The sequence below is a fragment of the Salvelinus alpinus genome, chromosome 11 (genome assembly GCF_045679555.1).
Source record: "Salvelinus alpinus chromosome 11, SLU_Salpinus.1, whole genome shotgun sequence".
NCBI lineage: Eukaryota > Metazoa > Chordata > Actinopteri > Salmoniformes > Salmonidae > Salvelinus > Salvelinus alpinus.
Genome location: NC_092096.1, coordinates 30,215,155 through 30,240,679, shown reverse-complemented (window position 1 = coordinate 30,240,679; position 25,525 = coordinate 30,215,155). Strand labels below are relative to the sequence as shown.

General features: G+C 45.8%; 2 protein-coding genes and 1 long non-coding RNA gene across 10 annotated transcripts in view; 1 reads left to right on the top strand and 2 right to left on the bottom strand.

The window, feature by feature from the left end:
* Nucleotides 1-9,128, bottom strand: part of LOC139533915 (fatty acyl-CoA reductase 1-like) — a 63,129-nt gene extending 54,001 nt beyond the window's left edge. Inside the window, exon 1 of the mRNA XM_071332404.1 lies at nt 8,938-9,128. The gene's annotated coding sequence lies outside the window, so the exon portion shown is untranslated. The remainder of the gene's footprint in view (nt 1-8,937) is intronic.
* Nucleotides 9,129-12,235: 3,107 nt separating this feature from the next.
* LOC139533914 (uncharacterized) lies at nt 12,236-14,489 on the top strand. Its single transcript, XR_011666884.1, has 2 exons — nt 12,236-13,206; nt 13,363-14,489. It is a non-coding gene; the product is annotated as an uncharacterized lncRNA (long non-coding RNA).
* A 463-nt stretch (nt 14,490-14,952) lies between these two features.
* Nucleotides 14,953-25,525, bottom strand: part of LOC139533912 (membrane-associated guanylate kinase, WW and PDZ domain-containing protein 2-like) — a 294,569-nt gene continuing 283,996 nt past the window's right edge. For 5 of the 8 annotated variants that reach the window (XM_071332395.1, XM_071332396.1, XM_071332398.1 and 2 more), the window contains 3 exons: nt 25,363-25,506; nt 22,629-22,767; nt 14,953-19,088 (listed from right to left, as the gene is read on the bottom strand). In XM_071332395.1, coding sequence (XP_071188496.1) covers nt 18,277-19,088; nt 22,629-22,767; nt 25,363-25,506 — 1,095 coding nt within the window. In that variant the 3' untranslated portion in view covers nt 14,953-18,276. Of the gene's footprint in view, nt 19,089-21,705; nt 21,817-22,628; nt 22,768-25,362; nt 25,507-25,525 lie in introns of all 8 variants that reach the window. The other 3 variants (XM_071332401.1, XM_071332403.1, XM_071332402.1) reach the window with 2 other exon arrangements.

The window sequence follows — 25,525 nt, the reverse complement described above, 5'->3', positions numbered from 1 at the left end:
ATGCAAATTGATGGTCAGCTTGAAACATGTTGGGATTACAGACTGGGACAACGAGAGATTGAAATTGTCTGTGAAGACACTTGCTAGCTGGTCTGCGCATGCTTCGAGAACGCTCCCTGGCATTCCATCTGGCCCGGTGGCCTTGTGATTGTTAACCTGTTTAAATGATTGGCTCACATCAGCCATGGAGAGCGAGATCAGACAGTCATCCAGAAAAAAAGGGTTTTCATTCAAGGCACAGTGTTACATTCCTAATTTGGGAGTTCTGCATAGTTGGGCAACTCATGGCTGGGTTTCCCTTTGTAATCCATTATCACCTACAAGCCCTGCCACATACGACGAGCGTCGGAGCCGGTGTAATAGGATTCCACCTTCCTCCTATATTGTTCTTTTGCAAATATAATAGGAAGGATACTGTATAGCGTTACTGTACTTTTATATTCCTATGGGTGGGGTAATCATTCATTTTTGATATGCTAACGTTACTTGATCATTAAGCATGTTGTTAGTTAGCTAGCTAGCAGGAGTTAGCTGTGTATTGTCAGCTAATTTCATGTGTACGGACGAGAAAATTAACTCTTTAATTGTAGGGCTGGGAATTGCCAGGGACCTCACGATACAATTTTATCATGATGCTTAGGTGCCGATACGATATGTATTGCGATTCTTTTCGATTCTCACAATTCTATATGTATTGCGATTCAATAACGGGATTTTATTGCGACTACGTGTTTCCAACATATTGCTCACCATATGTCTGCTGCAGAGGGACAAGAGAGAGCCATAAGAAAACCAATTGGCTCCCTATTTTAAAAGAAGATAGAGAGAAAGCTATGAAGGAAAAATATTGGAGTTTTGGTGCAGGTACAACGATATGATACATCGTAAAAAATGATCTGCACATGATTTGGTTGCATTATTCAATATTGTAATATGTTTTAGTAGAAAAGTTGCTTGGATTATTAAATCATTTTTGCTTAACTTATTGGCTACTTTGATATTTACGGTCAATTTGAACTGCGGACCAAGAATGCATGTAGTGTGAATTAAAAAGTACAAATCTCTTTGGCCACTCCGTTCCTCAGACTCTCCTTCAGCTCTCGTAGTGGGAATAGTGCCATATTTAACAGAGTGTGTGTTTAGTGTTACTCACATCCTGCTGTGCCAACTCTCTCCATGACAGGATTAGCATCTCCACTGGCACTGAGCACACAAATCTCACAGAACCAAATCAGCTAGTTAAATACATTACATGGTCACACTAATTATGGGACTGTATTAGAACAGAAGCAAAGTTGAAGTAATGGTATCACAGATATGCCTCGAATAAGTTAACTAAAGCAGTAATAAACATCCTACAAAGCAAGTGGCCTAAATTGTTTCCTTTCCCATTGCTTCAGTCTAATGTGTCTGTATTGACTTAGGGTGAAGCGCACCATCATGTCCCATTAGCATGGCTCCTGTGCCTGACCTCTTCAACCCATCACAGGAAACACATTAGACTACACTTCTCCTTCCCTATGCATTTCCCTACATGATTCATTCACTTCATAGACAATCCCAACAGCATGCAGGTCCTTGCATTCAACATATGAGACTGTTAAAGTTTGAGGTCTACCTTTTCTTCAGCAATTTTTTAGTGGAGTCATTAAAAGTAGCAATCAGCAGTTAAAATAACAACAAAGCGTCTCCCCACCACTGTGTGGGTAAAAAGCAGGGGGATAGGGCTGGAGCAATGGATTTAAGGACTGACCATCCATGTTTGAAACATGTTTTTTAAGATATACAGTGTTTGTTTATATTGACTTTGTTTACAAACATTGGAGTAAAAAAAGCTCATATTTTGAATTCTGATGGGATACGACAGTTGACTAAGCTCAATGGATACATATCATTCATGTAAAACTCCAAAAATGGATGTAGCAACTTCTGACTGCTCCTTTAAGTATCTGTTTGAGGAGGTTATTTACGGTAACATAGTTGAGGAGTTCATGCAGTGGAATATCTCTGATTCTCAACAGGTGTGTTTTTCTTTTTCCCCTTAGGTCCAGGGCACCTACAGCACAACCTACAGTTACAGCGCGCCACATCACATGAGCTTTATGCAACAAAACTCCCCCCAAATATCCATCCACCCACAAGCATCCTGATGTGTTTGCATAACACAAAGCCTCTTTGACAAAAAACACTGCAGGTCTCCAAACTAACCATACTGGTTTTGACAGATTCAGACCTGCTCTACACGTAGATGCTTCTAGAAGTGCTTTTGAGGCTGTTGCACAACTCTTCCACCCCAAACGTGTACTTCCAGAAATGAACACGAGTTGAAAGGAGGACGGGACCACTCATGATACATCTGTGATGTGCATGCCACCCTGTTCTCTGCGGGCAATGGGCAAGAGCATGGTGGCAAAGCGCGCCAGGAGAATAAAACACACTTTGGCACCGAGAAAGAAAGCACAGCGGCTGTTTAGAGGAGAGGGGGGAGTGAGAGAGCAAGAGAAAAAGAGAGAGAGAGGGAGATAAAGTGAGTAAGAGAGACTAAGCTGTCTGATTCTGCTGTTATGATGTGGCCCTTTCTGGGTGTAGATCGTGGCTTCCCCTCTCCCACTCTTTCCTACACTCAGGTTCTGTTATCTCAGGTCGTAAATTCCTGGCGGAGACTCTCTCCCCCATTTCATGCAGAGAGAGAGACAAGAGTGAACAAAGGATTTCACGTGGCCGAACTCCTAAATCCCCAAAATGGGAAAATTAAACTACATGTCCACTTGTGAGAATGTGGGAAGGGTCCGTGGATACTTAAGGGACAGTTATGTTAAGTGTGTTTCATTTGGTGACCTCATGAAGGACAGGAAACACACATAACTATATCTCTGAATGTGTACATTTCTCAACTATGGTGTTTGCATCTAATTGTTGTATAAAATTAAGGAGTATAGATTAAACTATTTGTGAAATGATGTAATGTGATGTTAAACCTTTAATTTGAGAGAATCGTATTCCCTGTAAAGTTTAACTAGTCAGCGGCCACGCCCCCTGAGCACAGACATAATCAGGCATCATAGAACCGCCCTCTTCTACTGTTACGAATAAAAGCCCCTCCTAAGAAAGTCCTCTTCAGACTAAGCAAACCCACAACGAGAGCTGTGATTGCGAAGAGTTAAGTACCAAAACTAGAAAACGATACCACGTGGAGCATTGGCTACACGGCTGGAAATGGTTAAACTCTGAGACTATCGATCCCTACAGAATAAGAGCAAATCTTAGATACTAATTACTAGTCTGCAGCTAGAAATTATGTAAACCTGGGATGCGAAAACCGACAACCGTCGAAACATCTATCCTAAGAATAATGGACGCCTGACATATCCATTACAACAGACACTATCAGGAGCCACCGATAGACCTACAACCACTCTCTGATGAACTGACTCTCCAGCAGACAGACTGACGATTCCAACAGAGAAGATCACAATGACATGTGGGAGTAAATATATTGATGAGTGCGTGTTCATGTGCAAAGGATTATCATTTCAATGAATATAATTATCAACTGTGTGTAGTGATCCCTTTTGTCTTTCCCGCTCCTTTCTCAGTCCACACCCCCTTCTCTGCATTTCTGTGATTATTTAGTTAGTTAGTAAATAAATGATTAAATGATTGAGACAATTGGTGTATGGATGGTTTATAGTAAAGGCTGGGTTTGTGCAGATAAGCAACAATTTACGACATTCAGATGAGACTGACTTGAGGTAAAGAATAATTAATTAATAGAAGACTAATTGATCAGATATTAAAATAAAAATTATATATTTGTAATCTGAAGATTTTCCGTGGTGCCCCGACTTCCTAGTTAATTCAATTTACATGATTAGTTTAATCACGTAATAATAATTACAGAGAATTGATTTGATAAAATAACAGTATATAACAATAACACCTTTAATGATGCCAAAGACACGACACTGCCTTTCCACACTAAGAAATAAGAGAGGGTGTAACGGCGTTCCTCCTCCTCTTCATCCGAAGAGGAGGAGTAGTGATCGAACCAAGGCGCAGCGTAGTGAAATGACATGATTTATTGAACACGACGAAAAAACAAACTAAACTTGCATAAACAAACAAAACAAATAAACGATGTAGACAGACCTGAACGACGAACTTACATATAACGTGAAGAACGCAATGAACAGGAACAGACTACATAAAACGAACAAACCGCAAACAGTCCCGTATGGTGCAAACATATACACAGACACAGGAGACAACCACCCACAACGAACACTGTGAAACAACCTACCTAAATATGACTCTCAATTAGAGGAACGCCAAACACCTGCCTCTAATTGAGAGCCATACCAGGCAACCCTTAAACCAACATAGAAACAGACAACATAGAATGCCCACCCAAACTCACGTCCTGACCAACTAACACATACAACAAACTAACAGAAATAGGTCAGGAACGTGACATAACCCCCCCCTTAAGGTGCGAACTCCGGGCGCACCAACACAAAGTTTAGGGGAGGGTCTGGGTGGGCATCTGACCACGGTGGTGGCTCAGGCTCAGGGCGAGGTCCCCACCCCACCATAGTCAATCCCAGCTTTCGTCTCCCCCTACGAATGACCACCCTCATATTACACCCCCTAAATTGAAAAAGTAACCTTAAGATAAGGGGCAGCACCGGGACAAGGGGCAGCACCGGGACAAGGTAGCTCAGGACAGAGATATAGCTAAGGACAGAGAGGTAGGTCAGGATAGAGAGGTAGCTCAGGATAGAGGGGCAACTCCGGACTGAAGAGCAGCTCCGGACAGAGAGACAGCTCTGGACTGAGGGGCAGTTCTGGATTAATGGCCGCTCTGGGCTGAGGGGCAGCTCATGACTGGCTGACGGCTCTGGACGCTCATGACTGGCTGACGGCTCTGGACGCTCATGGCTGGCTGACGGCTCTGGACGCTCATGGCTCGCTGACGGCTCTGGACGGTCATGGCTCGCTGACGGCTCTGGACGGTCATGGCTCGCTGACGGCTCTGGCAGATCCTGTCTGGTTGGCGGCTCTGGCAGATCCTGTCTGGTTGGCGGCTCTGGCAGATCCTGTCTGGTTGGCGGCTCTGGCAGATCCTGTCTGGTTGGCGGCTCTGGCAGATCCTGTCTGGTTGGCGGCTCTGGCAGATCCTGTCTGGTTGGCGGCTCTGGCAGATCCTGTCTGGTTGGCGGCTCTGGCAGATCCTGTCTGGTTGGCGGCTCTGGCAGATCCTGTCTGGTTGGCGGCTCTGGCAGATCCTGTCTGGTTGGCGGCTCTGGCAGATCCTGTCTGACGAATGGCTCTAGCGGCTCCTGACTGACGGGCGGCTCGGGACAGACGGGCGGCTCTAATGGCTCGGGACAGACGGATGGCTCAGATGGCGCTGGGGAGACGGATGGCTCAGATGGCGCTGGGGAGACGGATGGCTCAGATGGCGCTGGGGAGACGGATGGCTCAGATGGCGCTGGGGAGACGGATGGCTCAGATGGCGCTGGGGAGACGGATGGCTCAGATGGCGCTGGGGAGACGGATGGCTCAGATGGCGCTGGGGAGACGGATGGCTCAGATGGCGCTGGGGAGACGGATGGCTCAGATGGCGCTGGGGAGACGGATGGCTCAGATGGCGCTGCGGAGACGGATGGCTCTGGCTGATCCTGTCTGGCGGAAGGCTTTGGCTGCTCCTGTCTGGCGGAAGGCTCTAGCGGCTCCTGTCTGGCGAAAGGCTCTGTAGGCTCATGGCAGACGGGCGGCTTTGCAGGCTCATGGCAGACGGGCAGTTCATGCGGCGCTTGGCAGATGGACAGTTCAGGCGCCGTTGGGCAGACGGCAGACTCTGGCCGGCTGAGACGCACTGTAGGCCTGGTACGTGGTGCCGGAACTGGAGGCACCGGACTGGAGACACGCACCTCAAGCCTAGTGCGGGGAGCAGGGACAGGGCACACTGACCTCTCGAAGCGCACTATAGGCCTGGTGCGTGGTACCGGCACTGGTGGCACCGGGCTGAGTGCACGCACATCAGGACGAGTACGGGGAGAAGGAACAGTGCGTACAGGGCTCTGGAGACGCACAGGAGGCTTAGTGCGTGTTGTCGGAACTGGAGGCACCGAACTGGATACACGCACCATAGACGCACTGGAAACCTGGTGCGTAGTGGAGGCACTGGTGGTACTGGGCTGGGGCGGGGAGGTAGCGCCGGAAATACCGGACCGTGCAAGCGTACTGGCTCTCTTGAGCATTGAGCCTGCCCAACCTTACCTGGTTGAATGCTCCCGGTCGCCCGACCAGTGCGGGGAGGTGGAATAACCCGCACCGGGCTATGTAGGCGAACCGGGGACACCATGCGTAAGGCTGGTGCCATGTATGCCGGCCCGAGGAGACGCACTGGAGACCAGACGCGTTGAGCCGGCTTCATGACACCTGGCTCAATGCCCAATCTAGCCCTACCAGTGCGGGGAGGTGGAATAACCCGCACCGGGCTATGCACACGTACAGGAGACACCGTGCGCTCTACTGCGTAACACGGTGTCTGCCCGTACTCCCGCATAAATGTTTGGGTGTTACTCATGGGCTTTTCGGGCTTCCGTGCAAGACGCGTCCCCTCATAACGCCGGTTCCTCTCTCTCTTTTCCTCCGCTCTCCGAACTGCCTCCAGCTGTTCCCATGGACGGTGATTCACTTTAGCCCATGGTCCTTCTCCGTTAAATATTTGCTCCCAACTCCACAAGTCCTGTATACTTGCCCGTTGCTCGAAATTACGCTGCTTGGTTCTGGATTGGTGGGTGGTTCTGTATCGGCGTTCCTCCTCCTCTTCATCCGAAGAGGAGGAGTAGTGATCGAACCAAGGCGCAGCGTAGTGAAATGACATGATTTATTGAACACGACAAAAAAACAAACTAAACTTGCATAAACAAACAAAACAAATAAACGATGTAGACAGACCTGAACGACGAACTTACATATAACGTGAAGAACGCAATGAACAGGAACAGACTACATAAAACGAACAAACCGCAAACAGTCCCGTATGGTGCAAACATATACACAGACACAGGAGACAACCACCCACAACGAACACTCTGAAACAACCTACCTAAATATGACTCTCAATTAGAGGAACGCCAAACACCTGCCTCTAATTGAGAGCCATACCAGGCAACCCTTAAACCAACATAGAAACAGACAACATAGAATGCCCACCCAAACTCACGTCCTGACCAACTAACACATACAACAAACTAACAGAAATAGGTCAGGAACGTGACAGAGGGAGAGGCAGGAGAGCGAGAGGAGAGGAGAGAGTGAGACGGAGGAGAAGCATGGCTCAGAGACAGTAAAGAAGAGAGAAAGAGAGAGTGCAGTGAGCACAAAGGAATGGAGAGGGTATGCCCCTGGAAATTGAGGGTGTAATTTAGACTTCCTTAATGCTCAGTCAAGAGGGTCAACGGTCATCTCTAGCGTAATGTTCTCAGTAAATTGCATTACTACGTACCTTACTGGAATGAGTGTACAAGAATGTAGCGCTGCTTTTACATGGACTTTTATGAGGGGAATGAAGTGTCAATGTGTACTCTGTCAGGTTGCTACACCATGCACAAACTCATACACATAACTACTTGGCTGTGAACAAGAGCAGATCATCACTGAGGTCTCCCAACAGAACAAAAAGTAAATATAGGCCAGTGCCAGTCTCTGAGGATAATTCAACCTATCTGTGACATCTACGTTTATTAACCACCGCAAGACATTACCTTCCTATGTTTTCGTTCTTTTTTAAACTGATGACAAGTGACATAATGTGACAAGCTATTTCTCACACCACATACCTCCGGACCCCAACACTTGGCTCAAAGCGCACTGACATATTTGGTGACTGCAGAGGTCAATTTGGCCCTCACGCTCCTTCTCCTCGCCTCTGCAGGGTTGTATAAGGTCAACAGGGATTCTCACACATTCAAAAGTTAGGAGCCCATCAAGGTGCAAATATAAGCTTAAGGTCAGGGGTCAGCCACCTCAGATATGTTGTAAAGGACTATATGAACTCAAATTCAAATCTGACGACTGGAAGTCCCACATAATACAGTGGTGGATGCTAGCTAATTCTAATGGCCAATGATAGCAAAATAAACGTTGTCATAATGCGATATCCAACATTATCTACAACATTATCTCCTGTTAATTTTGGAGGCATTTTAATTCGGGAATAAATTCTTAGGCAGTTGCACAACATAGATAATAATACTGTCAAAACACCTCTCTCCCCCCCAATAATTTATTAACCTTGTTGCACAAAATAGAGAACGCGTGCTTCACTTTCAGCGCGCAGAGAGCAGTCGCGGATTACTCAATAAATGAGCGCCAACGCTGATTCCCCATGAGAAAGCGATGCACAATAAACCAATATGACAGTTCCATCTGAGTCATTTTACCGGCTTTTATACCGCCTCCTTTTATTCAGCAGCATTTATCTAGCCGAGTTATTCAGTTATTTTGGGCTATTGCAAGCTAGTCTATGTGTGCCTACAAGGAACAATATTTACGCACGCAGACATATTTGGAGGATTTACAAAAAGAGACCTCCCTCACCTTCCAGAAAGCTATATGCTGTAGAGACTGTTCTGGATTGACTTGCCGCTGGTAGATCCGGCACTGTAGCTCGCGCGCACTCACTCATGTTAAGAAATTAATGAAAGCGATCACAGTATGGCTAGGCTAAATAAAATGTGCATCCTAACAAGCTAATGTGCATGTTTTTAAACAAACCGAAGGCGTCAAATGGGCACGCTTTCTACATTCCCATCCCAGACAAATCTGACTGGGGAATGGAGAGAGTCCTTCACTCCAGCGCCTTCTTATCCAATTACACCAAAACGGGATTTGAAGAATTGGAAAAACGAGTCAAATCAATCTTACCTTGGATAGGATATCCTTGTATGTATGTTTTGGCTGTAGGTTTGCGACCCAGAACCGAAACATGCACCTCTCAACTGGGGAATGCAGATATTGCTGCCTGCTCCTACGAACAGTCTCGTTGTGGAATACTTTCACTGTCATAGACCGCGCCAGCCGGCCACTCTCATGTCTCCCCACGGAATACAGAGGAGGAGCGTGGTTATTGATGATATGGGATGAGAGAAACCGGAGGGCGTGTTCCAGACAGACAGAGACAGACGCACCTTTTCTCAGTTATGGAAATCGTTGTTTTCTTTTATTTTGGTTCACCTGAGACGGCCCCTTTCCTGATGCCATCCTTAGTTTTTTTGATGATGGTCAGCAACAAAAGAGAGGCTTTAACACAGGCCACTGTATAACCAAACACATTGGTTGTGAACTGAATTCTATGGATATTGGACACAGGTAACAAACAACCAACCACAGGTGATAGGTTTTCTTCTGCAAGTACCAGCCCACATCTAACACTCACCACTGTATTGTATGTAGTGTGCACCAGTTGAGTGGTCCCATGAATACCTTATTGTTCATTCAGAAGGAAGCTCACACATCTCCATCAGGTCAAGACATGTTCTATCAATTACTGAATGGACACTTTATGATAGAATATGATAAATTGTCATTTAGTACTTAAATGTGCTACACACAGGAATTATTTTTCCTTTTGCATTGTAATTTCACAAAATGTTCATAATATATCTGCAGTATTAGTGGAATGATAGTGTTTCACAGTGTTGTGATTGGCTGTGATATTTTCCTACTGATTTCTCCTGCCAAAGCAGCATCTGTTGTCAAAATGGGAAAGCTGTTCTGACTTTGGGGCTGTGTTATCTAGTGGAAATAGTTCTGTCATTTCTTGGTTGCTAAAATTTTACACTGTTCGCTCAATTTCAGTTTATGTGAGAAAGCAAGCGCTTTCCCATAGCATTAGGCTGCATTCAAAACAAATGCCAAAAATCGAACAAATCCTATGTGTATCACCTTTAAGGTTGCCAAGGAGCAAGCCTCCATCCATCTGACTCCACCCATCCCAAGAGGGACTTTCATTCATTGTAGGGCAGTGATTTGAATCACCATTCAGGGCAGGGCAGGGATTTGAACCACCATTCAGGGCAGGGCAGTGATTTGCTCTATAAAAAGAAAGTTATGATCACATGAGTTGAGAGCTGTGTACTGTACATATGTTTGGTGATCATATGTGTACAGTAGGCTATATCACCTTAACTATTCACAGGGAAAGTCTGCCTAAGGCCATTCTCTCTGTTTTTCAATGACAAGATTTTATCCCTAAAATAGCAACAGAGTAAAAAGATGAGAAGAGGTAAGAAAGACAGAAGGTCTCTCACTCTCTCAGGACCTAAACTTAAATAACTATTCAACATTTGAAAAAACTGCATTTATTTTCAATGAAACTGAGGAGTAGAAGCTACACTAGATGACTAAAAGTATGTGGACACCTGCTAGTCAAACATCTCATTCCAATATCATGGGCATTAATATGGAGTTGGTCCCCCCTTTGCTGCTATAACAGCATCCACTCTTCTGGGAAGGTTTTCCACTAGATGTTTGAACCTTGCTGTGGGGACTTGCTTCCAATCAGCCACAAGCATTAGTGAGGTCGGGCACTGATGTTGGGCGATTAGGCCTGGCTCGCAGTCGGCATTCCAATTCATCCGAAAGGTGTTCGATGTGGTTGAGGTCAGGTCTCTGTACAGGCCAGTCAAGTTCTTCCACACCGATCTCGACAAACCATTTCTGTATGGACTTTGCTTTGTGCACGGGGCATTGTCATGCTGAAACAAGAAAAGGCATTCCCCAAACTGTTTCCACAAAGGTGTAAGCACAGAATCATCTAGAATGTCATTGTATGCTGTAGCGTTAGGATTTCCCTTCACTGGAACAAAGGGGCCTTAGCCCGAACCAAGAAAAACAGCCCCAGACCATTATTTCTACTCCACCAAACTATACAGTTGGCACTATGCAACTGCTCAGCCTCCGACCACAAGGTACTACAGAGGGTAGTGCGTACGGCCCAGTACATCACTGGGGCCAAGCTTCCTGCCATCCAGGACCTCTATACCAGGCGGTATCAGAGGAAGGCTCTAAAAATTGCCAAAGACTCCAGCCACCCTAGTCATAGACAGTTCTCTCTGCTACCACACGGCAAGCATTTCAATGTAAGGTCTACAACTGTTATATTCGGCGCATGTGACAAATACAATTTCATTTGATGCATTGGGGCAGGTAGCTTTCTCCTGGCATCCGCCAAACCCAGATTCGTCTGTCGGACTACCAGATGGTGAAGCGTAATTCATCACTCCAGAGAACGCGTTCCCACTGCTCCAGAGTCCAATGGCCCGTGCGCTTTACACCACTCAAGCCCACGCTTGGCATTGCACATGGTGATCTTAGGCTTGCATGTGGCTGCTTGGCCATGGAAACCAATTTCATGAAGCTCCTGACGAACAGTTCTTGTGCTGACGTTGTTTCCAGAGGCAGTTTGGAACTCGGGTAGTGAGTGTTGCAACCGAGGACAGATGATTTTTTCACACTATGCACTTCAGCACTCGGTGGTCCCGTTCTGTGAGCTTGTATGGCCTATTACTTCGCAGCTGAGCTGTTGTTGCTCCTAGACGTTTCCACGTCACAATAACAGCACTTACAGTTGACTGGGGCAGCTCTAGTAGAGCAGACATTTGACAAACTCACTAGTTGGAAAGGTGGCCTCCTATGACGGTGCCACGTTGAAAGTCACTGAGCTCTTCAGTAAGGTCATTCTACTGCAAATGTTTGTCTATGGAGATTGCATGGCTATGTGCTCGATTTTATACACCTGTCAGCAACCGGTGTGGCTGAAATAGACAAATCCACTAATTTGGAGGGGTGTCCACATACTGCTGGATATATAGTGTATTAATTTCAAATGTTTTTTTATTTTGGGATTTTAATTTAAAATCACTTCCTGAATTGACTTCTCTCAATTCTAATTAACCCCAGCCCTTAGGGTCACTGTGGCTGTAAGGAGGATGAGACACACAGCCCCAATGTGTGTGTGTGTGTGTGTGTGTGTGTGTGTGTGTGTGTGTGTGTGTGTGTGTGTGTGTGTGTGTGTGTGTGTGAGAACCGGCTCCGCTCCTCGGTACTACAACAGGAGCCAGAGAAAACAAGGTGACAGATGAAAGGATAAGGAAAGAATGGGAGTGTTTCACTGCTCTGATGCAAGCCTCACCTCATATAACACATTTCGTTACACAGAGAGGCAGCTGTGGCCTATGGAGAGAGAGAATAGATGTTCCCCTTTGGCCAGGAGAACAAGTAGGGAGACAGGTTTCCCTTGTATCAAAATTGAGGATCCATTGACAGGTCAATATTTCTCAGAGTAACATCTTAAAGACACATTAAATATTTGCGGTAAATGTTTGATGACCCTTGGTCGAGTGTGAGGGAGTGATTCTAACATTCCCTGAGAGAGAGGTAAGGCCATCCGTTCATTCACACCAGATAAATGCCCAGATTTTCCTCATACATTCAGTAGACTAGGGAGTGGAGCACTGGGATGGAATCTGGTACTGTTATCTCATCCAGTAGACCCAGCCTATGGACACTGCCGAGTATCAACCAGCTCTTTTGAAATGTTCTGTGTAAAGAACAGAATGTATTCTATGAAGGAAATATACTCCATGAGAGCACCTTGTGACCGCACCCTTCCAATAACCAAGAGACTTATAGCCATTTCCTATTTACCATGTTACACTCTCAAGCATGTCTGAACCCAGTAGGTTTAATGGATGGGGGTTATGATGACAGAAGAAAACCTGCTCTTGGTGGAAATACAAGTTGTGTCTTGACATGTTATCCCAATCAACATTCTTAAATTCAGCTCCTCCATCATAGCTAAGAGTCTGCCTCCAGGTAGAATAACCGGTTCACGAGTCACAGAAGGTATATGAACGCAAAGTTTGTCTTGCACAGTAGCTCTCATAGCGTTACACTTTTTACTGAGGAACATACTTCAGCCCCACCCTGCTTCTAGTTCAGCCTCAGGCTCTGCATCAGCAGGAGGGTTTGTCTGGGTTTCTCCTGCGGTGCCTCTCTCTCTAGGGCAGTGGTCACCAACCGGTCGATCTACAAGCCATTCCTAGTCGATCACTATACATTGATAATGTGAGATTTCAAAACTTTTAAAACCATTACAACTAGAGACAACGAATACAGCTGCTGTTTTTATGAGTAAGTTCATGTTTCAATTGTTATTCAGCACTGTCAATACTTTGTTAAACATTTTTATAAGCTATTAAATGCGCGTTTCGATAAGCTCGAGTTGTTATTATTTGCGCCTTGTGTCTTTTTTAATATCGAGGAATATTTCACTTTCTCTGGTCATAGGAGTAACAACATGAATTGGTGCATGAAGCAGAAGTAATGCAGTGCGACTTAAGTTTCGTCATCAGCTGGAAGACTGTGTCCCCTTTTCTCAGCGGAGGGCGGGAGTGAGGAGGGATGGTAGGTCGCGTGAGAGGCAGCCTTACCGCTGCTCCCTCCATCCCTCAGACTGACCATCAGATGCAGGCCATCAGTCCAGTAAAAAAAGAAGCACATCATTATACTCACTTAGCTGTGCCTCACAAGTAATACAACACATAATATATTACCAGTGTGATCATGTACCTACAGTTTTGAAATACAGTTTCAAAATGGTCTGAGAAGAACAACATTGGCAGGGCAATTCAAGTTTAGCCAATATGCAGTGATAATGTATTGGGTCTATAGTCTGCTGCACAAACCTCATTGCTACAGAACTGTTTTTAATTGGTTAATGTTGTATACATATGCTTGTGTTTTTTAAAGTCATGTTTATTTTTTTATCTGAGCGGTAGATCTCGGCTCGCATTTTGACTCAGAAAACGTTGGTGACCACTGCTCTAGGGTGTCTATTATCTCATCAACCGGTCAGCCTGACAGAATTTCTACATGTTCTGCATACAAATAGCTCTGCCAGTAAGCCTCGCTTTAGGAAAGGAATGACAATGCTGGTTTAGATCGGTGGGGACTCACCGGTGAGGTGGGTTTTCATTACATAAATTCTGCATTCGCAGGTGCTGGTTCTTAACTCTTCTTGAACTGCACTGTTGGTCAAGGGCTTGTAAGTAAGCATTTCACGGTAAGGTCTACACTTGTATTCGGCGCATGTGACAAATAGTTTTATTTGATTTGGTATCTGTGACATTAAAAAGTGAAGATTACAGAACTCCAGAATTCTAGTCAAAATGCGCTGATTGAAAGGGCAAGAAATACCTAATCAAAATGCAATTACGTTCTCTAGTAAAGTACATTTACAAGACGTTCTCTAGTAAAGTCAAGTATGAGATAGATTTGATAAAATATCTCTTGTCGTGTCCTTTTGCCAAAAATAATGGCAGACAAAGGTAGTTTAAGGCCAAGTGAACATGTTTGTTGTTGCTTAGCTAACCAGTCAGATTGTACATATCTCAAATAAAGTAGACCAGATTCGAGTGCCTGTTAAAATCGTAGGAGGATTATTTGGAACAGCTTATTAAATATGTTAAATAACCTATGCATTTATATATAAGAAAATGTTACGAAACGATGCAGAAAACCAAAAACGAGTCTACAATGCTCTCTAGTGGAAACAACAAGAATGTACAATAGTCAATTTGAAATCAGGGATTTGCCTTCTTTCCTTACACAGCACTGCCATCATGTGGTCATAAGGTTGGGGAGATCCTGCTGTAAGTACCTCCGGGCAAGTTGAGTTGTTTTCACTTGGAACAAAACGGAAGCAAACAAGCCAAAATACGGAGGAACTAACCTGAACGTGTCCTATAAGAAACCTTTGTTTTTGTTGCAAAACGTTTTACTACGGTGTGCACTAATGAATACACTCCTGGGCAAGCTGTTCACCTGCCATAAGGCCATCAACGCTGTCAGACATAAATCGGTGACAGCTCGATTGAATACTTTACACCGTGTCAAGATTTTATTTGACAGCATTTCAGAATATCATACGGTAAACAAGATTTCTGCAAAAGTTAATATATCCATAGTGTTGCATTTCATAAAAATAGGTCGTTCACTTATAGTCTGGGACTATCCATAATAATACATTGAGTCATATTTATAATAGCGACACACCTGTACAAGGTCAATAACACGGCTAATAATAACACTACACAGTGATACCCTGCTGCATTAGGTAGGCTCAGGGGGTTCATGTATTGTACGTGCAGTCAGTCTTCAACACACTCACCGTTTTAGATAAACCTATCTCTTCTGATCTGTCCATAGAAAAGTACTGACATTTGCCTCAATGGGGGACTGCTCTGACGAGAAAAAGCGGTGAACTGTGCAACGAAGGAAGGACATTCTTCCTTGTCTCTAGTCTACACAGAAGTGATGATAGGCCTAGTGATGAAGGTGCAGTATACAGTCAGGACTGTCCAGACACTAGGAATGGTTGTGTGTGGAGTGAACACAGTTGCACTGTTCAAATGAATCCTTGAAGTAACCAGTGACACTTAACATGAATGAACATGTACCTGCTTTACATTATTATATATGTCTTTATTGTCATTTAACAGATGATCTTATCCGGAGCAATTAGGGTGAAGTGCCTGGCTCAAGGGCACATGGGCAGATTTTCCACTTATTCATCTCGGGATTCAAACCAGCAACCTTTCAGTTACTGGCCCAATGCTCTGAACCTCTAGGATACCTGCTGCCTACTTACTTGAAGTAACCACTGTTCTTACAAGACGTTAGGAAAGAGAGAAGGAAGAGAGGAAGGATGCATTAAAGTATTCAAACAGGCCCAGACAGTGGCTGAGCCACAGACGCCTGTCTACTCAGGGTCAGTTCCCCAGCACAATTTGTATGCCAATTCTCTGAACCACTTTGTGCTTTAAAGAAATATATTTTCCTCTCGTAAATAGAGATTCCAATGGGCTCAGAGCATCACTCACCTCTCCCGTATTACTCCTATTCTGAAAGACTGTCTGCATTTCTTCCACCTGAGGGGGACAGCTTTGTTCTGCCAATGTCGTCCTCTCTTTGCTGGATTGTTAGCTCGACACACTGCAAATTACCACTCAAAAATCAGATGTCTGCAGAAACTAAAGGGGACACATTCGGATTGCTCCTTAATGACTTTTCTTTTATCGCCAAGAATGATTCTTGTGTCTGGCAATGATCATAATGACTAGATGATTGTAGTCTCTCCACATCTCCATGTACAGTTTTAGGCCGTCATTGAAAATAAGAATTTGTTCTTAACTGACTTGCCTAGTTAAATAAAGGTAAAATAAATCAAATAAACAGTATACTAGTTATCAGAGTGACAGATGAATTAGCTTCTGTGAGTCCCAGGGCCAGAGAGAGGGTTTGAGAGAGTAAAAAAAATTAAACTCTGCCTTAGTCATCGGATGACAAGGCGGTTCTGAGGGACACGCGTGTGTGTGTGTGTGTGTGTGTTACTGTGTGTGTGTGTGTGTGTGTGTGTGTGTGTGTGTGTGTGTGTGTGTGTGTGTGTGTGTGTGTGTGTGTGTAAACTGGTAATAGGAGAGTGCAGACAGGGCCACTGACAGAGCCTCCACTGTCTAGAGCTCCGAAGTTAATTGGGGCACAATCTGGTGGAGAGGGATATAGATATATTTTAACGTCGCTGGCTATGTAGACACTTACAGACTAAACAAATGTTGTAATGAATATCCAGACAGTTGTCAGTTGTAATGTATACATACGCGTCTTTGGGAGATAAAAGTGTTTCATGTGTTGTGTAAATGAACAGCGTTAAGTGAAGCACAGACCATTAGATACATTTAAGTGGGGAATGAGCTTGTGACAAATGGCAATGTTTCTCTCTCTCTGATCCCCACCAGAAATACTAGTGTAGTTTCCTGCTTTCATACACTTGCCATATTTTCACCCAAAACACGTCATTCTGTGTAGCTACAGCTTGATTACACCATCTGTTAGAGATGTTCTGCCTAGACGTTTCGATATCTGACGATGAGATACCAACAGAACACCAAAAAGTTGTGGAACCGACTTCAATCTGTAAGGAAATGGAAAGATCTGCTAATGATTTCTGACCAAATAAATACTGTGGGGTCTGTAAATATAGTGAACAAATTTCAACAATCAGATACAAAAACATGACTGTCCGTCATGGCACAGATGTATATGAATATTGGGACATTGGATTTGACTGTACGGTAGCAGCCTGGATTGAACCACATCAGTCTAGAGAGTGTTCTAGGTTCTTTAAGTCCATAACAGACCTTTCTGTCCGTCGGTCTCTGATCGTAAGGCACTCTGCCCCGATATCCCATGAGCCTTCACTCTCCACAGTGTCCACCAGACAAACCTCAGCAAATTGCTTTGTTCGCGAAGCACAGTGAGGGGGAAATGTATCTCCTGTGACCCAACCGTTGATGATTCAAGCACGAACAGCCCTTAGAGTCCACTGCAGTCTCGTAGAATGGGTCCACACAGACTAGAAATGCAATATCATAGGCTGGGTTGTTGAGTTATAATGGAGTGTTGAAAAACGGTGTTGTGTTCCTTCGCTCGCCTAGCTTATGAGGCGTCTCAGGACTACCATTGGCCCGACTAGGTATGCATTAGAGATGATCACGTCCCACATATTAATACTCATCATATAATAGATTTATTTCTATATCATTTGATAGATTACTCGGGATAGCTTCTTCAGTCTCGTACAGTCTCTTATTTAAGGCAAAGTCCCATTAATGCGTATACTCTTTTTCTAGTTCTGGTTTTCATTCTCTCTTTTCAAAATACACAAAAACAGGCAACCCCTCTTCAACATTCCTTTCATAAAATAGACTTCATTGTATAAAAAAACTGCAGTGTCACAGTCAACCAATCGGTGAGTGGTTCAATTTGCATGTACGTCCTCGACTGGAGTGCTGTGGGGATTTGAGCACTTCCAAATGAAGTTCCTGTATTCGGACCCCTTAACACTGCTCAAGGATCCAGTCACGCTACACACATTCTGCTTGGTTTCTTCTTGTTTTGAATTTTTAAGTGGATGCTTTCCAGTTCTTAAGGTGGTCGGTGTAAAATATCTCTCAAAATAATTTAGAGTACAATATAAATAAAAATGGTTCTCTAAAAACGCATGGAGGAACCCCCCTTTACATCTGCGGTCTAGAGGGTGGGGTGGGGGAGTGGAGGCAGGGTGAGGGGAGCCAATGAAGGGGCTAGCCAGGCTTAGTGTAGCCCGGCCTGGGGGTCTGGTAATGGGTATACTCCAAGGTGTTATCTGCTCACAGTGGACGTGCCCGAGCGCAGGGTGCTGGGCATCTTGTCAGAGCCGGGGATCTTCCAGGGCCCAGGGGACACGGTGGCCTTCCTACCCGCTGCTGTGCTGCCGCTGCTGGTGTTCTTGGTGGGGCGGCAGGGCCGGGTCTCTCCAGGGCCCCTCTCTGCCTCTCTGGGCCTGGGCTTCTCGTGCGCCGGCTCTCCCTGATGCCCGACACTAACGTCTGGGTGACTGCTGCTGCCGCTCTGAGTACCACCGCTGCCGCCGTTCCCGTTAGAGTTTGTGTATGAGGGCTTGGAGCCTTTCGTCGGGGACTGTGTGGGTTCTCTTTTCCCGTGGGATGTGCTGCTCTCCCCAGCTATCCTCTCCTTAGACCTCCCCCTGGAGGAGCTTTTGGGATCCCCTCCCCCAGGTAGCTGCTCATCCCTCCCCACCGGCCCTCCGTCTTTGGGGCAGCTCCCTCTGCAGGTGGACCTGCCACCTTCTTTCTGCTTGGCCCTCCCACTACTGCAACCACTCCCACTGGGCCGGTCCCGGTCCCTCCTCCCGGGGCCGGTCTGGTCCGGATTTTGCGGCTCGGTCGGGGCCTTCCGGGGGCTCTGGGAGCGCTCCGCCCTCCTGCTCTCTTGCACCGCCGGCTCCCGCGGGACCTCCTGCGGTGGCAGGTGAGCCAGGTCGGGGCCTGGGGGCTGCTTGGGCGGGGTCAGATGAGATGAGGGCGATGGCATGGTCAGAGTGTCTGGGGGCAGGGCTACTTCCGACAGACTTGGGGAGGCTGAAGGGCGTGCATCCCAGGGGGAGGTACTGTCTGCTGGGGCACAAACACACAGTTAGACATGGGAAAGGATAGTCTTAACAGTCAGGGGCGAATCCTACCTTCCATTTACTTAGTCATGCATGGATGTCAATGGGAGACTGAGTGAAAAGTTGACTTAAGTGGAAGGTTGCCCTATAGAGATATATCTATGAATCTATAGCTTTATCCAAACAACACACACCAAGCCAAGAAACATGCCTCTAGTCTACATGGATGACAGCATCCATATTGTAGCAATCACAACAATCATACCCAGTCTTTGTGGTATGGGCTGCAAGTGAAATATCAATTCACTCCTATAAGTCACACACTGCAAGTTCACTTTTAGACAGCATACATCTCAGTTCCCTAGCTCCCTTTAAAGCCTCAGCACTTCTAAGAAGTGGGCAGAGAAATCGAAAACAGGTTTAATGGAATGGATGATATGCTGAATCAGGCGGTGCTTCAGCCTGGCTCGGGAGAGAAAACCTGTGGGTTCGAGACTCCCCACCGGTACTCTGGGCTGAGTAACCACGGTAGCGGCTAAACCTAGAGGGCTCTACCTTCTCCTGAGAGGCTGCTGCAGCTCACAAGGCCTGTTAGCTTCTCTCTCTGCATCGCTGAGCTAGCAATCCCAGGGTTATCATTCATTACAAACAGGCAGGCAGGGAAGTCACCAGGGAGGCTAGCACCAATCGTCTAACTAGCAGGGGGAAAGAGGGAGGATAGGCTAGGCTAGCTCCATGAGGCCTCATTACAGACTAGATGGACTCCCAGACCAGCAAGGAAGGTCTAGTGTTTGGAGAGAGCTCAGTGAGCAGGCTCACAGACGATGCAGGTGCCTGTTGCGCTCTGAAACCCTGGTCTTTTCACACCAGCTCATTCCGCTACCCATCAGCCACTGCTTGGTGTATTGAAGTGATGACCTGTCTCCCGTGGAGGCTGTGTGGCCCAATAGGATTGTGGGAGGGAGTATGTGTGCTGAGCTAATGCCTGCTGTCACCTTGGATACGGCTCTGTTCGTTCTGAGGGGTGAGGGCCCTGCTGCCCAGCTAGCTGACTGGATCCGACCTTAAAACAACCTCCATACTCTAGTACTCTGTATGCGGGGACAAATGTACACATGCACTAATACATCCACACAATACACAGCATGCACACTTCCACATACCCACAAACGTCATGCACGCGCACACACACAGTATCATATTGTGTGGTAGTAAATGTGGCAACCGTCTTTTATTCAACTTCATTATTTCATCAGGATGCAGTTTTTATAAGCTTTGAATTCGGTTTCCTCCGCAAAGTACTGTATAAACTAGCTGAAAATACAGAGCCGCTTTGCAAAATGTAGTTAAATAACCCCGAAGCAGCGCATCAAACATAAATACTACATCCTCTCAGTATGCAGATAAACCCAGGCCTGTAAAACATCTATGTATCCACACAATCCCCCACATCCATGTTACAAATGGCTATTCCACTTTTATGTGACTGCTCTGCCCAGAACACACAGGTTGATAGTTGATATGAAAAGTGACGCTGGTGATTTAATATGGCGTCCTCTGGCTGACAGTGTAATGGGCTCATGGTGCGTATTTCACAGCTTTATGTCAACCTCGGGCAGGTAATAGAAAAAACTCTTTATAGTGGAGGAAAGGGGGGAGAGAGAGAGAGAGGGAGCGAGAGAGACAGAAATAGAAAACAAAAAAATCTCTGTCATAAATGGCCGGGGAGAGTCTCCAACTGGGAGTGGTAGTCAGAAGTCGCCTAGCAACGAAGATGGAGACAGACAATACTATTTCCTGTGTTTAAAGACCCTGGTCACCTGCCAAAGCTAAGTGCTGATGACTGTATTTCACAGTGGAGGCCTTGGCTGGCTGTGGAAGAGTCATGTGCAGTGCAAGCCTCAACGCTAACTCACTACCCACAGGCCGGGACTGTGACTCTCTGTTACAGAGGCCATGGGAGAGTCTGACACATCAGGATTTATTACCAAGTGGGCCGCTAGGTGCTGTCATTCCCTGAGGTGCAGGGGACATAAATGTCTGTTAGGGGCCTCAGCCTGCACCACGGTGGGATTTTATCACAGGAAATAGTCTGCCTATATATTTCTGACTAATCTATCTAGACGATAGTGGCTGTCAGTTTGAATCGCCATTTTGTAAAAGTTGGTTCATGGATCTTTCTAAATGTGTAAAATGTATTTATTGTGTGTACATACAGTATAATAATTCCATTGGGCTGGCTTGATGACCATGTGGACATATTCCGCATTCAAAACAGCTGGGAACTTGGAAATCTCAGACTTAAGTGTGTTCAAGACAACTGGGAACTCAGGAAAAAAAATAACGGTCAAACTCTGACATCTTTATAAAGCTCAGATTTTCCGACCTGAAGATAAGTGACGTCATGATTTGACCTCGTTTCCCCCCCCCAGTTGTCTTGGAAGCCCCAATAGCTGGGGAACTACTGTAGGTTGATGTCACTGTGATTGAAGTGGAGAGGAGGAGCCAGTGTGTTCTGACCAGGAAGTCACAGCTGCAACCCACGGCATGGGCACACAAAACCACACCACAAACCACGATACCAAGTAGAATTAGACTGGAACATGCAGATCGTCACAAACCGTGTCTTTAGAGTGGCCCATTAGGAAGAAATAGGGGGAGCCATGCTTGTCACTTTTCATGCACATGGAGAGACTGGAAGGTACCATTCCTAAGGAAAGGGGAGTAACAACCTATACCAGTCATTAGGGTTAAACCAGACGCCTTGAAAGGAAGAGTTACACTATTGTTAGTCAAGAGAAAGACAAGTTTATCTGTGTTAAAGTATTAAGTAGAGAGAAAGACATTGCTATGGATATAGAAAATATAACTACATTAGAAGATAGGCATGCCAGACATAAGCAGAGTTATAGTTATAAAGTTGATGTTTTATAGTTTATGTTTTTTGTAATTCTTACCACCCTTTTCTACCCAATTTCGTGATTACGAAATTGTCTCATCGCGGCAACTCCCCAACAGGCTCGGGAGAGGCGAAGGTCGAGTCATGCATCTTCCGAAACATGACCCGCCAAACCGCGCTTCTTAACACCCGCTCGCTTAACCCGGAAGTCAGCCTCGCCAATGTGTCGGAGGAAACACCGTTCACCCGCAGGCGCCCGGCCCGCTAGAGCACGAAAGCCAAGTAAAGCCCCCCCGGCCAAACCCTCCCCCAACCCGGACGACGCTGGGCCAATTGTGCGCCACCCTATGGGACTCCCAGTCACAGTCGGTAATGACACACGGGATTGATCCTAGGCTGTAGTGTCGCCGCAACACTCCAATGCAGTGCTTTAGACTGCGGCGCCACTCGGGAGGCCCGAGTAAAGAATAATCTATAGACGTAATCATTTTAGAAATGTGTGTGACTTTTAAAATGTGATTATAGTGTTACTGGAATCAGATGAGATTAGAAGGTAAGCGGGTGGATTTGAGTGTGTTACAGCTGGATTAGCCTTGGCCTGGGGAGGGGTAAACACAGAGTTAGAGGGACAGAAGGGAAACCCACCATACTCTGGGACCTGCCCTGTGCCTCTCTTCAGGAGCAGACGCACCCGCCGGCCCCCTGACTTGATGAGCTCGATGGCCCGGGCGTGGGTCATGTCCCTGGTGGTGTCCCCATTGATCTCAATGATCTGGTCCCCTACCTGGAGAGAAGGAGAGACAACACAGTGAGAGAGAGGGAGAGCAATAATGTCGATAAATAGTGTGTGTGTGTGTGTCCTCGCTGTGTGTGTGTGTGCATGCAGGTGTGTGTATGTGCATGAAATCCTGTTGCCATGCAGATACTGCACAGACAATAAATAGACAATAGACCACTGTGACAGTAACCTCTAAATCACCAACCCACTGAGCACCCTGTGTTATATAAACATGCGTTACATTGCGTGACAAGTTCACACCAATTCCCTGATTAGATGAACAAATTATGGAAGAGCGCTGGCACACACTGCCGCAACCACCAACGCAATTATTTCTTGGCAGGCCTCTGAGATAAGCACACACACTACGTATTAAAGCACAAAATTAATAAGGAAAATTTATTGTGGATCACAATTTATTAGGATCAATGTGGATCTATAAATCATAGTGGTGCAGAGGGATCAGAGCGGCCAGTGTAAAGCGCTAATCAGAATTAGCACTCATGAATGTGGTGTCAGTTGCCATTAATTCCTGCAGCCCGTTTTTATAATGTCATTTAGATTGAATTATGGACTCTTCCCTGCAGGGGGGCTGAGACTAAAGAGGACACACTCCTGAATACCAATGTCCTGGGCGTTGTTCATTACGTACCAAATGGAAGAAACTAGACTGAAACAGGGAGGGAGTACCTAAATCCGTCCAATAAGAAACAGTTGTTTTAGCTTTCCGTTGCAAATGAATATGACCCAGGACATTAGCAGCTGAAGACCTGGTAGTAACCTATTAATTTCACTAAGTAGACTACACCTCCCTTCCAGCACTGCAGTGAAAAGGTTGTGACCTCTCTATGACTACAACATCAAGGTCAGAAGCCAATTGTATAGGCATATCCCCTGAAGGATCTCACTAACACACTTCCTTCACTTGGGAATGGGACAAGTGCCCTCTTGACTGATAGTGTAGGAGACCACGTGCTGCGGAGCCAAATGTATAAACCAATTACTGTAACAAATGGAAAAGTTCTCGGCTAATAGTGGAAGTAATTTGAAAGCGAGAGGAGAGAGAATCTGCCCGGCAACAGAGAGAGAGAAGGGGAGTCATTAAGTGTTATTAGGCTGATCTGAGTGGAGCTGGACAGCCCGTCCATCTACACCTTCTGACAGTTAGTGAATGGATGAGGCCGCCATGAGTCATTCCCCTTTAAATGGATAGGAAGTGACTGGGTGTGGATGGGAGAATTGAACATTAAGCCAACAGCAGTAGTATGACCTCCAGGCTCCAGATGAAGCATGGTTATCCTTGGATTGTCTCTCCTCTAGATGCTATCTCGAGTCCAGCCAAGCTTACTAAGGCTGTGTCTGAAACAGCACCCTATTGCCTATATAGTGCACTTTTGACCAGAGCCTGAGCCTTGGTCGTGTAAAAAGTAGTATACTATATAGCCAGCCGGCCCATCCCAGTTCATTTCAACAGTGGTGTTAGATGATCCTACCTTTCCCCCTCGACCATTCATCTCCCCCATGATCAGAGTTCAAACTGGGCCTGTGTGTGGCGGACTGCAGAGTTTGAGTGGGCCTTTAAAGCTGTGATTACTGAAGGATAAATCACGATACCGGAACGGGCGTTGAAGAGAGAGACGAGGACCGCTAGCTATCCCTCATCCCCAGTCGATGGGTTTGGGCCTGGGCCCGCCGAGCTGCATTTACCTCGCCGTGGCGGAGTGAGAGTAATATCCCTACGGGGCGTTTTACACACATTATCTCTGACAGGTTCATTACAGATAAGGAATGCACAGCGATGACGCTATTGGCCCACACTAGGGAGATTGGGCAGAGAGAAAAGTGTGACGGGTAGGAGACGATCAAGATACTTTAGGAGATATAGAAAAACTGCAATGACAGACTTGTAAAATACTCTTTGATATCGGAAAAGTAAAGTGAGATTTCTGTATTTTTTACGCCATAAAGTGGTCAGAGTCACTCTGGATGAACATAGCAGGCTACAAGAACATATACAGCTGTTGAGAGAGAGTGACTCATATTTTGACAGAGGTGATGGAAGGAAGGTGTGAACTTGGGGAAAAACTAAATGCTTGGCACGCTCTGCATCTTTTTACAAAGAGTACTAACGTTACATTTGAACTTCAATTTAGAAAATAATTGTCTTCTTTTTTTTTGTTAAACCAATGGTGACCGGCAGGTAGTACCCTCTATCCCTGGAGAGAACATTACGAAACGGACAAACGTGAAAACTATTAATGGTAAAAGCAGCCACCCTTTAATTATTCATCTGAATGTTCATAGTACCTAATGTATTATTGACTAGACCTGAGAAACGTTTCTGCTGCCAGTAAACCCACTAACCCAGCAGGTGTCAAAACATCCCAAATCCTTCACACACTCAGCCACACTGCATTAGCAGATTATTTTCTTACAGGGCTTAAAATGGAAATGTGCTGCCAAGATAATCATCAGACAATTAAAACCAGCAAACAATTATTATTAATATCCCACTAAACCAGCGTTGGGAGAGAAGCTACTGTAAGTATGTTGAGGGGAAGTGTTAGTTCAGCGCAGGATGTGACATCGTCATCAGCCTACCCTCATCCTCCCGTTGCGGATGGCGGGTCCGTCCTCGGCCAGTCGCAGGACAAACAGGTCCATCTTGTACTCTCTTCCTCCACGGATACTGAAGCCAAACCCCTTCACACTCTTCTCCAGCTCCACGGTGAAGAAGTCAAAGTCCTGGAGAAGTAACAGGACA